General features: G+C 41.7%; 1 protein-coding gene and 1 long non-coding RNA gene across 5 annotated transcripts in view; one reads left to right on the top strand and one right to left on the bottom strand.

The window, feature by feature from the left end:
• Nucleotides 1-14,662, top strand: part of LOC128349464 (uncharacterized) — a 41,435-nt gene extending 26,773 nt beyond the window's left edge. Inside the window, exons 1-2 of one of the 2 annotated variants that reach the window (XR_008318821.1) lie at nucleotides 4,074-4,274; nucleotides 5,668-14,662. This is a non-coding gene — a long non-coding RNA (uncharacterized LOC128349464). Of the gene's footprint in view, nucleotides 1-4,073; nucleotides 4,275-5,667 lie in introns of those variants that run through there. The other variant, XR_008318820.1, reaches the window with a different exon arrangement.
• The window catches only part of TMTC4 (transmembrane O-mannosyltransferase targeting cadherins 4), a 64,826-nt gene that overhangs the window by 22,940 nt on the left and 25,716 nt on the right, over nucleotides 1-16,170 (bottom strand). For all 3 annotated transcript variants that reach the window (XM_053305782.1, XM_053305783.1, XM_053305784.1), the window contains 4 exons: nucleotides 11,147-11,244; nucleotides 9,365-9,457; nucleotides 3,437-3,598; nucleotides 2,365-2,567 (listed from right to left, as the gene is read on the bottom strand). In XM_053305782.1, the coding sequence (XP_053161757.1) occupies nucleotides 2,365-2,567; nucleotides 3,437-3,598; nucleotides 9,365-9,457; nucleotides 11,147-11,244 (556 nt within the window). The remainder of the gene's footprint in view (nucleotides 1-2,364; nucleotides 2,568-3,436; nucleotides 3,599-9,364; nucleotides 9,458-11,146; nucleotides 11,245-16,170) is intronic.

Raw genomic sequence — 16,170 nt, 5'->3', positions numbered from 1 at the left:
CTCAGCAAAAGCCTTTGCAGTATAGCTGCTATTTCCCCACTGCTAGACTCTGTGATCTCTCACCACCAGGCCTTTATAGAAGATTTTTCTGCTCTGTGACCATAAGCAAAGAGTGGGTAGACTTCAGGCTTGTGGGGTTGGCTGGGTTTTACTAAAACTCCAAGGTCCCCAAATTGGAGCCAGGTGCAAAATGGTGACTCAAGGAGTGGAGCCAGTTAACTACTGTATACCATGAGTCAGACACTGGGGAAACCTGCAGAGACCCGATCAAAGACAAACAAATTAATATTTCTGCTGTACAGATAAGGAGCACAGCAGCTGAGAGAGAACACAAGGCCAGCCATAGGCAGAGCCTTTTTTTTTTAAACTGCTACCCTTGAATTATTAGGGGTCAAAAACCTTTGCTGATCTACCAAGTCACCCAGATATTTATTTATTTTATTTTATTTATTTGATTTTTATACCACCCTTCCGAAATGGCTCAGGGCTGTTTACAATTAAAACAGAAACCATTAAAACCAATAACAATTAAAACATCTTAAAAAACAATTAAAACCCTGAAAACCAGGTTAGCATTAAAATAATTAAAACTAATTAAAAAGCCTGAAAGGCCACGCCAAATAGACGGGTTTTAAGGGCTCTCTTGAAGGTCAGTAAGGAATTAAGACTGCAAATTTCTGCTGGGAGTGCATTCCACAGCCCGGGAGCAGCTACAGAGAAGGCCCGCCTCAGAGTCGCCACCAAACGAACCGGTGGTAACTGGAGAAGGACCTCCTCAGATGACCTTAATGTGCGGTGGGGATCATGTAGAAGAAGGCGCTCTGTAAGATATCTCGGACCCAAGCCGTTCAGGGCTTTAAAGGTAATAACCAGAACTTTGTATGGCAAATATTTTCATGGCTTCTCACCATATCTGCCAGTAAAAAGTGTGTGTGTGTGTGTGTGTGTGTGTGTGTGTGTGTGTGTGTGTGTGTGTGTGCGTGCGCATGGGGGTGGTAGATTTAAGGTGTTTTGAGTCAAGAAAACTCCAGAATGTGTAATCACACCAGTACACAAACAAGACAACAAGATCTGGTACAGTGCAGTGGCTAAGAGGGTGACCCATGACGTCCCCAGTTCAAATATCACATCTTAGGCAAGTCACATTATCTCAGCCTCCCTTTCGCTTCCAATATGGAGATAATGCAACTTACAGGGTTGTCATAAGATTACAGAAATAATGTATGCAATATGCTTTCAACATTCAAAACACACTACTGGATAACGTATTTGAAAATTTTAAAGCAAAACAAAATAAATGCATGTGCTGGACCAATTGTTGGATACAATAATTATTTTGTCTAGTCAAGGATGCCAGAAGTACACATAAAGGCTCTTCACACGAGCAGCATGAAGAGCCGAAAGTGGGGTTGCGAAGAGAGCAGGTTTGATCTGCTCTCCCATAAGACAATCAGGGATCCCTCTCTGGGCAGCTGGATCAGCCGCCCAATAACAATTACCGGCTCCATCACAGAGCTGGTTGGGATAGCGGGGTTCGGGAGCCTGCTGGCCCCCGGAAATCCCAAAGGATACTGCGCTAGTGAGTTGGTGCGGTGTGGAGTCGCGCTGCAACAACACACAATCAAGGAACCAGCTTTTCGGGTGCTCTCACACCCCAAACCCAGGTTTAGTGGGGGGCTCCGTCAACGGGCTAGCTGCCGCCAGGAGCTGTGTAGCTCCCATTGCTACTCACGATTGGGAGAAATGGGGCTAGGCTTCCATACCCCGATTTTTGCCAATTCTGGGAATAGCCTCCTATAATGTATTCTCAGAAGTTATTATTTGCTACTCACTCTCTTACAGCAACTTTCATTTTTGTAAAATCACAGGTTTTCTGACCATTATTTCCTCTGTATCTGTTTACTGATAAGAGTAAATACTGGTACAGCATTTTATTTTTTAACGAACAGCCAGAACCAACATATCTTTTTAAAAAGTTCTTTCTTAGTTCTTTTATTATTTTTACAAAAGAAACATTGTTGAAAGAGGTGAAGGAAAACAACATACATCAATTACACTTTGTTCTGACCACAAATTACTTTTTACCCCCTATAGAGTTAAGCATCTGAAAATGCCATTTCGGGAAGAAGATAAAGCAACCATCCATACCTCCTTTTTACAAGTTTGCCTCCCCATAGTCAGTGTAAAAATGATGGCACCAAATTGGGAAAAGCATGTAGTCAGAGCTATAAATATTTATTTGAACCACATTTGCTAAGGTATATTGACTTCTATGATTCATTAAAAAAAAAAAAAAGAGGATGCTAGCTTCAAGAAAATACGTACAACCCAGTGAGAAATTTAAAATTCAACAATGTCTTTTACCTTCTCTTCTGGCTGTCTTCTGAGCACAAGGCTTGGCATATCAGAGCAATTAGGCAGAACCAAAGAACTGCTAGTGCAATTATTCTCCAGTCACTGACTGATTTAATAAGGGGCACGCAGCCCATTGACCAATCAAAACACAGCCACCAGGGACACAGCAGCAACCATGCATTCAACGAATAGTAGTAATTATAGTTTATAGCCTGTCAGTCAAAGGAAAAACAAACATTTACTTCATACTGAACTTAAGTGGATGTTAGGATAAAGGAGGGGGAGAAACAAATGTTATTACTACTTTTTTTAGATTTTGGAAGTTTAAAGCCTCCTTAAAGTGTCTGTTTATTTTATAATAAAAGTCTACTAACTTGAAGATTCTACAGTCTAATTAAATGCAATTAATCTTATCTTAGTGTCTCAAAATGTCTACTTGGCTAAATTCTCTATACTGTCTATGCACAATATCAGCGTGAAAAGTGCAGCCAGTTATCAAAATCTCAGTTATCTGAAAATTCTGGATCTACTACAAGACATTTGGATGTTAGGCCATACAATGTAGATTTTGATCCGGGAAAACTACACACCCAGGCAATGCCCACTGTCAGCTACAGAAGCTGAAGAACTGACAGCCAAACCCACAGCAAAAGCCAGCAGTGCAAAAGTCCTAGTAGCACCCACTGGAGTGTAGTCCAAGTGCACATAAGACCTATCCAATAGCAATCTTATTTCACAAAGAGAAAAGCCCTCCCCCATCCCTGCAGAAGTGACTATTACAAGATTTAACACAATAACGTTAGGAAAGCATACTTTCCTTGAGGTTCTGTATACGAACATAAAAGGGAGCCTTCTATCTAGTCAGATCACTGTCCCATCTAGAGTAGCCATCCTGGCTACTCTAATTGGCCAGGTCAATTAGTCTCCAAGGTATCAGGCAAAACTCCTTCTCAGGATTGCTACCTGGGATCTTATAATAAAAGTTGCCAGAGACTGAATCTGGACATATGCAGTATTTGCTCTACCACTAAGCTGTTCCTTTTAAAAATTAATTTTTCAGAAAACCAATGTTGCAGCTTACCCTCACAAACATACTATCTGCAAATGAAGCTGGGTTATCCACTTCAGTAAAAGCTGGTGGTCCGGTGCCCATGATTCGCCAGCGTACATACAGCATGGCAGCTCCTCCAGACAGCAGAAGAGTTACCCGAAACAGAAGTCCTTTTCTAAACACCACTAGGCTCTAGAAACAGAAAATGGGGTGGGGTGAGGAACATCAGGTATTAATTATTTTTTCCTCTTAGGAACTAGAATATGGCTGTAGGCCATATGAAATGTTAAAGCTGTAGTGAGTGAAAGAAAATGTAATAGGAAAGACAGGGTGTTTCTTCTCCAGGGTCCTCCTTCTGACCCAGAGAAGGTTGCTGCGTTTGTAACAGCCACATGGTGGAGAGAAGTTTGGCAGGTGCATCTTATCATAATGAAACAAGAATAAGCAATACTTGGCATGTAACTATTTAAGAGAGGGCTGGGCAAACCTGTCCCTCCAGCTGTTGCTGAACTACGGCTCCCATAATCCCTGACTACTGGCTACTGTGGCTGGGAATTATAGGAGTGGTAGTCCAAAAACAGTTGGAGAGTCAGGTTTGCCCACCCTGACTTAAGATATAGGGGCCAACTCCTCACTTAATGTGGATGTGTGCACTGGGAAACCCAGTGGACTACTTCCTTGATTACAGGAACCTAAGTGACAGGGGACACTTCCAGCGGAAAGAAAGACTGGTGAAAATTGCACCTTCCCTTGTGTGATCAACTCTGCGAAGCTAAGGAAGCAGTCTGCTGAGAAAACACTTTGTCCCAGTGCACTGCTGCACAGTTATTTGGAATATTGGCCAAGATTCCCATTTAGGCCAGATAAGGTAAGACAACATTACATGGGTCACAAAGCCTCCACCAAGCTTGGAGCAAGTCTTATGAGCAACCTTAAAAGTAAAGTGTGCCGTCGAGTCAGTGTTGACTCTTGGCGCCCTCAGAGCCCTGTGGTTTTCTTTTGGCAGAATACAGGAGGGGTTTACCATTGCCTCCTCCCATGCAATATGAGATGCCTTTCAGCACCTTCCTATATCGCTGCTGCCCAATATAGGTGTTTCCCATAGTCTGGGAAACATACCAGCGGGGATTCGAATGGGCAACCTTCTGCTTGTTAGTCAAGCATTTCCCCACTGCACCACTTAAGGTGACTGTGTTTATTCCACATTTTCAAGCAAATACCAAAAAAAGAAAAGAAGCAGCAGCCACATTAGCTGCAGAATTCAGTGTCCTGAGAATATTGGCCTTTTAAGGGTTTTTTTAAAAGTAAATCTCTAGTCCCTTCGGCTGCGGATATCTCAAAGTCTACATGAGCAATCTCAAAAGCCAAAGAGTAAGGTTCCCAGCAGTCAGTGGAGAATGTTTACATAGTTTGTTGCTCCTTCTATGATTATCAGAAGCAGAACAAACTGCACAGAAAGCAGGAAAAGATGCAAAGTTTACACTATAAAGAAAATCAAAAGCATAACCCAAGATTTCTGACAAACAAGAGGAATCTCAAAGTCTTTCCCCTGCTCTGTTGCCGTTTTCATGCCTGGAAAATTGGAGGAAGATTCCTTCATAAGGGAATCGGGGACAGTATATTTTGAATGCTGGTTCAAATTAAGTTCCACAGCTGCAAACCACATGAGAGCTGCATAAAGTTTGTGAAACGTGTCATTATAGCAATACTACTCATTAAAAAGTATAGGATACAGATATGAAATTCTTCAATATATCCTCTTATTATTAGCACCCAATCTTGTAGTATTACAGACACAACAGGGAACAGCAGAAAAATATATACAATACTAAAACAATCTCATTTGCACATTGGTTCATCTACTGCAAAAAGAATTGCCATAATACTTCAGCTGCAATGCTCGGCATTCATATTTGGAAACAGGTCCTATTGAAATAAGTAGCTGACATTAGCAAAATAAATAAAAGTAGTCCCATTGAAATTAAAAAGGACAAGTTACCAATTCGTTAGGATGCAAAGTTTTACTGGCATCTTTCTTCAGATACATAACAGAGTGCATCTCAAAACAGACTTCTAAAACAAGTTAGATGCAGTAGTATACTTGCGGTTCGAACAATCCTTAATTTATGCAATTATGAATGTATCATAGTGAGTAGATATTGATAGCCACCAGCATCATATTTTAGCAGTCACATGGAGGACGTCAAAAACGGGATCCAAATACCACTCCAACATGCCAAATAATATTTTTCATTTGACAGATGATATATCCGACAGTGATTTTAGAGTTGCCAGTGCACAACAACTAGTCAGTCAAGAGAGACTGAAGCACTCCACTTCAAGTACGGAGGTAAGATTTCAAATTAAAATGTCAAACTTTGATGTTTCACCCCATTTAGAAGTTTGGTGAAAATCATTTCAGTTCTACGGAATTTATTATTTTTGAATGGTATCCCAACTTTGACCCAACTGGTGCTGAAGGCAATTCAGAGTCAAACAGAGTTAAAATGCTATGTGAAATAAAATACTGATTGTGCTACCTGATCTCTATAGGGAAATGAGTTGAAATACCACATCCTCTCTGAGATTGGAACCCTGAGAAGGTTGCAGACGGGGTGGGGCTTTCCTTACCTGACATTATCAGACTCCCTCCCCAAGTTAGCTGCTGTGAGTTCTGTATACTTCAGAGGTCTCTTATCTTCTAAAAAGAGATACATTTCCCACAACACTACAGACTCTACACTAAGCCCTACGCCATTTGTCTAGAAAGCCTTCTACCATCACAAATCGATGATGGGGTCAAGTTAAGAAATAGGATATAGATTCTATTCAAATAGCTGCGTTTCCGATACCACATTATGTGGTATCAAGATCAGACAGAGGCAACTGAAGTCCCAATTAATTCTCTTTAAAATAAAATAAGAGAAGCAAAGAATTCCACTGTTAAAAACTACAACATTATTCCCAGCCCAAATAAATAAATAAATTCACGTGCAGAGCTCTTGCATGGGTGTGTTTCACAATTTACTTCAGTGAAAGGGAAACATTTTCAGATGTGCAATGATACATGCATGAAGAGCTTCCCCCTGAACTGAAGTGGCATACTCAATCCAAAACGGCTGGATTGAGGTGTATTCTCTTGTAATCCTAAATTAAACGTTTTCAGATTCCAAAAACCCAGTTCCAAAGAAGGCAGAAAAATACCCATTTATAGTTATTTTGAGCACAAGACTGTGGGCGGCAAGGGTATTGCTACTAAGGTGTCACAGAATGTTAACCAAAATACAGAACTGTTCAAGGAATGACTCCAAGAGCATGGTCTAGTCTCTGCAAACAGGGAGATCAATTTAGCTGGGGAAAACCCTCAGAGTCCTGCAGACAGAGAAAGGAAGAGCAAGGGGTGGGAAGCTGAGGTCTGGAAATCTGAGTGGGAAGAGTCCCTGAGGGTCAGAAGCCTGAAAATGTGCTGGCTGACATACAGAGCAAGGATGCACCGGTGAAGTGAGAGCAACTTCCCAAGAAACTGCACCAGTGCATCAGGAAAGCAACAATTTTTAATGCCCTCTCCTTCAGGAAATCCTCTGTGCCACCAGAAAATATGTCTCCGAGGAACACACAGAATTCAGTGACTTGTTTTTGGGTGGCACATAGAGCTTCCCGAGGAAGGACTGCAAAACTGCTGTTCCTTGCTGTACCGGTGCAGCTACTCTTCCTAACTGGGTGGAGGAAGGTTCTATTCATGACACACAAGCTTTTTATTTCTGAACTTCAACCTGACAACTAAGATCTTTCAGCCTCCTGCCTAACATCAAGCATGATGAAAAGGTACCTTGTTTATATATTTTGACAATTACATCAGTAGCAACTCATCCTACGAACCAGGGGGGCACCAAAGGAAGCAGCTTGAGTTGCTCCTCTCTCCCACCCAAGAGCCATGCTCCTTGCAGACCGGCCAGCCTGCTGGTGCGGCTCTCAGGTGGGGTGGGAGAGAGCAGACGAACCCAAGCCAACATGAAGCAGAGGCAGCTGTGCATTCTTTGGCACCCTCCAGTTCTTTAGGATGAGCCACTACTGAATTACATATTCCTCACCGAGAAGGATGGGAGGGGTGAAGAGAGAAACAAATGATGGACAACTAGCTGGCTGGCAGGGTGGCTGCAGGAAACAGGATATAGCGGAATGAAAAGCAGGGATCTGAGGGAACAGAGGTGATAAAGGCATGGAGTCAGGGGCGGAGCCACTATTGCACAAAGGGATTCAAAGAACCCGAGCTGCTGCGCTTAGCGGCCCCACCTCATGCCCCAGCCACATCCCCTGCGTCTGGCATTGTTTTCCTGTGTGGCTTCGTTTTTCAGAAGCTTAGCCAGCACTGGCTTCCCAGCCTGGCCGGGAACATGTCTCCTTGCCTTTTAAAACAGGGAGAGCTGCTCCCAGCCACAATGAGAACATACGGCCCCATTTGCGAGTGAAACCACACCCCCTGAATCTGACGCCAGATGCTGTGCCTCACCGAGGCTTATATCAGACACAGGGAGCGTGGCTAGGGGTGCCGCTGGCAGTGGGCTGAACTGGGGCTGCTGCTGGCCTCCCTACACCATTGCATGGAGTTGAAGAAAAAGAAGAGCTGAGGGGAGTGTGGATAAAGCCAAAATGCACAGGGTTAAGGGTCAGCGAGAGAGACAGCAGAGGAGCTTTAGAGCTTCAGGAAACCAAAAGGGCAATGGGTCTGCATTGCATAAAACACAAAACCAGAAATGCAAGTCTATATATGCTCCCCCTGCTAACTGGATAAAGAGGCACCTTTCAAAGTGGTGATTCTCTTGCTTTCAGGGGGAAAGCAATTATCTTTATTTAATCTCAGCACAGCATGCTTTCAGTGGTAATTCCGGTTTCTACCTTGTATTTCATTTTAGACTGTGTGCCCTTTGAGGAGGCAGAACTGGCTTCGTGTTATTCTTTTTCTATGTAAACTACTTCGAGAATTTTCCTGGCGAAAAGCAAAATAATAGATATCAAGTCTGAAACTAGCACAATCCACTTATTCCTTTTAAAGAGGGAAGGAAAGAACCAGCATTCAGTCGTTGCAATCCCTCCAGAACTGTTTTAAGCGTGGTGGGGAGCGGGGTGGAAATTGGAAGACAGAAGTAGAGATGTTGCCCAACAAGGAAAGCAAATTTAGAAGACTGTACTAATTGTGTTATTTTGCAATGAAGCCTCCCCAAACTGGCTATTAGCTAGTTTTAGTAGCATTCATACTCCTATTCAGAGCAATGTTCCAGAATACTTAGCTGATCTGTCAAGTGCTTGCATTACTGAAGCTTAGCGTGGCTTCGGTTAGCAACACCCACATTTTGAAGAAAGTGTTCTATCATCATGGTTAACCTAATTTCTTCTCTAGTTGGGTCAAAGGGCATATTTTTCTTCAAGCTGCTGTAAAGCTGTTCTAGAACATTAAGCTACCAAAGCTATTATTTAAAGCTAGCTGGGCTAGTCGCAGAGAAGCTGCGCCTCCGGCCAGCCCACCCACCTGCCACCGCCTTCTTCCCTTGCCGCCTTTCTTTCTCTCCCCCCGCCCACCCAGCCACCTGCACCACTTTCTGGCTGGCTGGCCAGCTTCTTCTCCCGCCTGCCCCTTTCTGGCTGGCCAGCCGCTGGCTTCTTCTTGGTGGCCCGCCCACACAGCTTGCTGGCTGGCCGGCTTCTTCTACCACCCGCGCACCGCTTTCTGGCTGGCCATCAGCCGCCGTTTTCTTCGACTAGCTGGCTGCCGCCGCCACCATTTTCTCCCCCACCCCACCCATCCCGTGGCTATCTGGCAGTTCTCCGAACTCTTACGAGAGCAGCCACACATGGGATTAGCCACGGGTATGCATTAGCGAATTATATATAAAGATGTTAACCATATGAGGACACAGATTATAGTGGCATTTCTTTAAATCAATACTTAAGTGGAATTACCTCCAGTGACTTGTCTTTATGTAGTATCTTCAAAACAACATCCAATATATTGAGCTTGTTCATTACCACAGCATCAAAGAGAGCATTCAAACCCTAAAGAGACGAGTGTAAATATAAATAGAGAAAGAATGAAAAGGGGCAAGGATGAGAGAGGGCCATATTTCTCTCTTTAAAAAAATAAAATATATATTCTACATTGTGCATTTCAATCTGCGAAAGCAAGGAGGCAGAGTTCTATTATTCCTTACACAACTCTGTCCAAATGACTTCACTATAACTGCTGTGTTAGTAACTGTACACAGGATTGTGGCTTAGGTTTGCATGTCCCATGCTGGGGCAGTGAGTAGCTGAATCACTGCAGGGAGGCAAGTCTACAGCTGTTACAGAACACACACAAAAACCTGTGGCCGACATTCTAAGAGCATGCACGTGCTTCTAGCAAAAGCACATGCTCACCCCATCTCGAAAGCTTCTGGAGAAAGGGGAGAGCAGAGCAAATAGTTGTGCTCTTGCACAACCATGCCTGCACTTTGGAAATTGGGAGGCTGGAATCAACAGATTGGCTGGATACTTACTTTTTAGGACAGACATGTTATATAATAATGATTGGTCTTTATCCACTCCCTGACCACATAAGGCTAGTAACTGATCCCTAAACAAGAGGGTGGTGCCCAAGCTGCTGCTTCCGTATTGAGCTGCAAAGGCTCTGCCATCCTGAGCAAAACGGATAGGCCGGAGACAACTTGCTATCAAATGCAGAAAATACAAATGGTATAAATAATAATATGAACAACTGACAGTTTGATTCCCTTTATGGGATTAACAAATTCTGTTGCCCAAGGTAAGCTACATCACCTTGCCTAAAAACAGGGCCAGTTCTGGCTAAAGAACACAGCATTCCTTAGAGCAGAAGTTTCCTTCCCTATGAACTCTCCTATGTGTTGACCAGCTTACACTCCTCTCTGTCCTCTAAGAGACAGAAGAAAAGCTTGGAAGGGGGAGGGACTCTTAATGGAGCAATGCCTTTGAGTTGGCAACAGTGGATGAAGCAAGGCCAAGGAGTTTGGTACACCAAATGGCTGGGTAGACTCTTTCTTTGTTGCAAGGAGTGTGTGTTGAGGACTCTTGCCGAATAACACCAACTTCCTAATCCTCACAGCCCTCAGGGACACATTTTTGGCCATCACAGTGGGCTTCGGCGGGTGGGGTGGGGGAGGGAAGAGTGATGAAAATCACCTCTCCCTTGTACTACCAGAGCAGTGTTAGCAACACCAGCACTTTGTTAGTCGGATGTCAGCCAGAATCTTTATACTAACAGAAATAATTGGCAATACCAAGGAAATGCACAGGAAAAAGAGTCTTTGTAATTTAATCTCTTTTTTTGTTTAAATGATTTGCTGTGCCTTCCTGTGACATGGGAGAAGGAAGTATAATACATGTTGCGGCAAACACTATAAAATGACAGCATGGAAGACTGAAGTTTTGAACTTGTACAACACCATGTAATTCCTGCTACAGCTGATCTCAAAATGGCTGCATTTTTTAAAATGCACAGGCCTACTAGAAGCAAAGAAAGAGGACAAAGAAGGAGGACACACAAGCTTGTCAGGAATTGTTTTGTTTAATATAAGAGTTTGTCACCATTTTCTAAGAGAAGACTACGTGATGAGCACAGCCAAAGGAAAGACATATTTTGCCATCTGAAGAGGTTTTAGTCAACGTTGAATTAGTGTTCAGCAAAATAAGAAACGGTCACGCTTTAACAGGTATAAGAAATCTTACCAGTATCGTAATTCCTTGTTCTTTGCACAGCATGGCCAGAGCACCCAGGAAAACACTCAGCAAGACCCAGGCTGTAGAAAACTGTGTTCCTTCTTTATCTGTCAGTTTAAAAGCAGGACATAAAGGAAATAAACCAATGTCTCATACCAGTTTTCTGAACTAACTTGAGACCAATATGAAGAAGATTTATCATCCTAATTTCTGTCTTTGCCAATTATTTTTGGAATGTTTAGGGTGGAGAAAAAGTGGTCTGTTATTTCTTTGTTGAAATCTTGCAACTGGACAGATTCACGTAGACATTTTCATTCTGTTAATAAATTACTGTCTAATATTAATACACAAAAAATTCCATTAGAAAACTGAACAGTTCTGCAGCAGCGAGAACACAATACCGACTTTTTATAAAATAAGGATATTTTGCTCATTGCTTTCATGATCTACCAGATATTTCAAAGAGATCTTTATACACTAAAGCACGGCAAGTAAAACAAGCTGTTTGCCCAGTACCTAATAGGGATTTTCTAAAGCCTATTCATGCCACATACTTTCCCTCCTTCACATTATAGTTTTAGAAAAAGGTTCTGTTTCATTTGCTGTCTCAAAGCCCAAATACCATACATTCTATGCTCAGGTTTGGATACCCAAGTACAACACACATGGTTCTTTCAGCAATTATGAGGAGAATATTTATGTAGAATTCAACACTCTGACAAGACTAGGTGGGACGCTGGAGATCTGTGATAGGATATCCCATCTCTTAAAAGCAGCCATAAGGACCCTGAATTGAGTCAAAATTGTGGTACAGAAGGAACAGTTTTAAATATCTTTCCCATCACAACCTGTTTCTCCTAATAGGGCAAATATCAGTGGGGTTGAGAATTACTGCAGGCGGAAACAAGAGGGAAATGGGTTAACCCCTCCTGTGCCCTGCACTGTAGTCCCGATCCAGTATGCTGTCCCCTAGCTCTTGATTTTTATTTTTATTTTTTAAGATGGGACATCTGATAATGGAACTCCAACAATCTGTCACTCAGAAATACCAATCCTTTCCCAATTGTGAGGCTCATGTATTTGTAGTCAAGTATCATGTATATGTAGTCAAGTATCTGATAATGGAACTCCAACAATCTGTCACTCAGAAGTACCAATCCTTTCCCAATTGTGATGCTCATGTATTTGTAGTCAAGTATCATGCTAGCATAAAAACATACAGGAAGAATCATCCAAGGAAAGGATTGGGGATCTACATGGAAATAATCTGTACTGCTATTGCTTCCTTAAAACACTAACTTCAGGCTATGTTAATACTGTTATCGTGCATAAAATCACAAAGCCTTTCTTTTTGTCAGTGCTAAAACCACCTCAAGATTCTCACCATCTATGTCAATGGCTGTAATTGATATAGGAAGAAGAAGACACAAGATGACCCTGAATCATGCAGAGAACTGTATTCAATGATAGTGGTGGCAGAGTAAAGCAGGAATTGAGCAGGGAACTGCCAGATAACATCTACAGGGATATCATCTGGTAGATATAGTGCCTCAATTAGAATCCCTTCAGTTCATCCTAAATAGTAGCTCCTTGAGAGAGTAGATCACAAAAAGGAACCACATTTCTCCTTCAAAACTAGCGTTCCTGTTTTTAGCAGCTCCTCCTGCAATATAAACCAGCGTTTAATGGGCACACCAAGGGAACTTTATTTGTTTACGGCCAGCTCTTGAGAGAACAAGAGCATTTTTGTTTTGCATTTTTAAAAAATGCTTTGTGTGCGCACATTCTTCAGTATTGCCTCCAGTGCCGGCATCATTCAAACCAGGCACCATGAAAACTGAATATATGTTACAGCACCATCAAATAATCAATTTAGTTTTTGAATTTCAATCAATTAGCTTCAAAAATGTAAATCAACAAGTAAGTGCCAATTATTACTACAAAGATACATGTACGCCAAATATGTTAATCACTTTAACGAAGCACACTCTCAGCAACTATGCTGCTTCCCACCACGATCTCCTGTCAGAGAATGGAACTCATTTTTGGTTGGCACCTCAATCTAGTTTAAACTGGGACACCATATTGTGGAAAGGCAGTCTGCCACCCTCACCAGATGGTCAAAAGTTTAATGTATGCCAAAGATTTTCAGCAAGCATTTTATTCCTGTTCCAAAAGCTATATGCCCACAAGTGTTTGTCATTTTATATAAAATAATCTAGTTTACAGAATGAGATTAAATTTGCAGTGTGAGCCTATGCAACTCATATATTTATTTTATGGTCCATAGAAATCATTGTAGAAGAGAAATGTGGGTTGCAGGCTTGGCTGAACATCCATTCCTAAAAACCTCTTCCTATCTGGGATCAATTTAATCCAGGTTCCTCTAAAAATTAACAGGCTGTTTTGATTTTAAAAGAGAATACATGTAAGAGGAGAGAAGTCTCTTGATTTTTATCCAGAATCTGGTGGAAATTTTAAATGTTGTTGATCCACTAGAAAACAGCGACCACAGCACTATCAGTTTTGAGAAATATGAAGTAGAGAATAAAAGCAGCAAATGCCCAGAAATCCTACAGAGGCTCTAGAGTCCCTTCAAGAGGTTCAGAGGACATTTGAAATATAAAGAAGTCCACATAGAATGAATACTAGTAGAGATTAAATGAGTCCAAAAGGGTGCTAGGATAGTTAGGGTTAAATGTTTAAAGAACTAAAGATGTAATCCTATGTAACAGTGTAACTGAATGCATGTTTACTCAGAAATAAGTTGCGCTGTATTCATTGGGATTTACTCCCTAGTAAGTGCATTTAGGGTTGCAATCTAAAGTATAAAAAGTGAACTGCCTTATTTTTTTTAGCTGCCAGGCAAAGTCCATGCGGATAACTCATTAATTACTTTAATAGTAATTAGGATCCTTCTATTCCATGTTACAAGCAAACCTTACTATTCGTGGTTCTGCGTTCTGGTAACTGACACCTGACCTCAGCATTTCTGGGTGGGTGTTTTGTTTTGTTTTAATGGTTAATTTCACGTTTTTCCAGCCACCATTTTTAGAAAAGGAGCCATTTTGTGGCTCATTTTTAAAGGGGAAATACCCACATTTTCCCCATGATTTTTTGCAGAAAAATTGGGGACTTGGGAGGTGGGCATTCCTGGACAGCTGGAGACCCATGGACCATGGCAGGGCACTTTCCCCTCTTTTTGGGAGGACGTTTTCACCAATTTTTGCCATTTTCCCAGCCTCCAGAAACCTAACCCCATTCCCATTCCCTTAATGCCATTATCCTTGATTCCATAATCTGTACTTCTAGCAGAGAGCAGAACCCCCGTGGATAATGGGGTTCACCTGCATTTTTGTTTAATTGTAGCTGTCATTTTATTATTGTAATTATTTTATCTTTTCATCATTCCTACTTTTACTGTATTGCTGTATTATTTGTTTCTTTATATTTCTGTACCTCCAAGAACAAGTATTTTATGGGTTACAAAAATAATAAAAACAATAAAGTCACAGTTAAAACCAAGCAATCAAAATAGTTAAAACTAATTTTAAAGACAAGAGTAAAAAACTAACTTACAGCTGATCAAAGGCTTGGTTAAATAATTGCATCTTGAGAGCTTTTAGCTCTTACAACAACGAGTTCATTCCAAAGGCTCAGAATGGCTAGAGAAAAGACCCAACCCTGAATCACCACTAGACAAGCTGGTAGTAACCACAAGTGGATCTCTCCAAAGGATCTTATTAAATGGTGGGAATCTTGAAGCAGAAAACCCAGGTCGATTAGGGCTTAACAGCACTTTATATTTTGCCTAGAAGTGTATGGGCAGCCAGTGTCATTTTTAAAAGTAAGAGTAATAGGGATCTCTTCAAGTTGTCTTGGAAATCAACCTGGCTACCAGCATATGTGCCACTGTTTTTAGGTTGTTCTCCTCCAAAGATGGCCATAGCTGGTGTATCAGTCAAAACTGATAAAAACACACCTCTGGCTGCTGCCTCAACCTGAGAGACGTCTGGGTCAAGAAGTACTCCCAGACTACATACCTGTTCCTTCTGGAAGAGTTCAACCCCCTTCCAGAACAGGCAACATTAACCCATGTCTTGAGTTATGACTCCTCACAAGTACCTCCATCTTGCTTGCATTCAGCCTCAATTTGCCAATGCCGATATATGCTGCTTCATTTTATTCTACTCATGTTTCCATTGTGTTAGTTAAATCTATTTGTAAGGATATAGATCATTAAGTTGAAAGGCAGGGTACAAATTACTTAAAGTAAATAAGCACAGGGATGGCACCCCCACCCCCTGCAATTCATCCCCTCCACTGTATTTGGGCAACTTGATGAGGAAGAACAAGAGTGAAATGGTGATTTTACCAGTGGTTCTCCATCTGGCAACTGGCACCACTGTTCCTCCACTACCCAAGCACCCCTAAAATCACGCTATTATGATACTGTGTTGTCCTGAGAGAACCTTTTGGGAAAATAATGGCAGCTGCCCTCTACTGAGAGAGCACCATCACTGCAAAACAGGCAGTGGAGGTTAAAAAAGTGAAAGAGAGAAGTCAGTTTCATTCTTCTGTGCAACTGCTACAAATATCAAATACCTAAACCTGAAATATTTTATTCTAACTGTGCATCTGAAAACTGACAAAGAAGTAGTACAGGATCCAGAACTGCCACTGTATTCAGTCATTCATTCATAAATAAATATAAGGAGCCACCGTGGTGTGGTGGTTAGAGTGCTGGACTAGGACTGGGGAGACCCGAGTTCAAATCCCCATTCAGCTGTGAAACTAGCTGGGTGACTCTGGGCCAGTCACTTCTCTCTCAGCCTAACCTGCTTCACAGGGTTGTTGTGAAAGAGAAACTCAAGTATGTAGTACACCGCTCTGGGCTCCTTGGAGGAAGAGTGGGATATAAATATAAAAATAACAATAATAATAAAAATATAATGCCCTTCCAAAAATGTCTCAGGGCAGTTTATATTAAATCCCCCCACACATAATAATTACCAAAAAAGAAAGAAAAAAGA

The sequence above is a fragment of the Hemicordylus capensis genome, chromosome 3 (genome assembly GCF_027244095.1).
Source record: "Hemicordylus capensis ecotype Gifberg chromosome 3, rHemCap1.1.pri, whole genome shotgun sequence".
In the NCBI taxonomy this organism is placed as follows: domain Eukaryota; kingdom Metazoa; phylum Chordata; class Lepidosauria; order Squamata; family Cordylidae; genus Hemicordylus; species Hemicordylus capensis.
The sequence above is the reverse complement of the archived record's forward strand: the minus strand, read 5'-3'. Positions and strand labels throughout refer to the sequence as shown.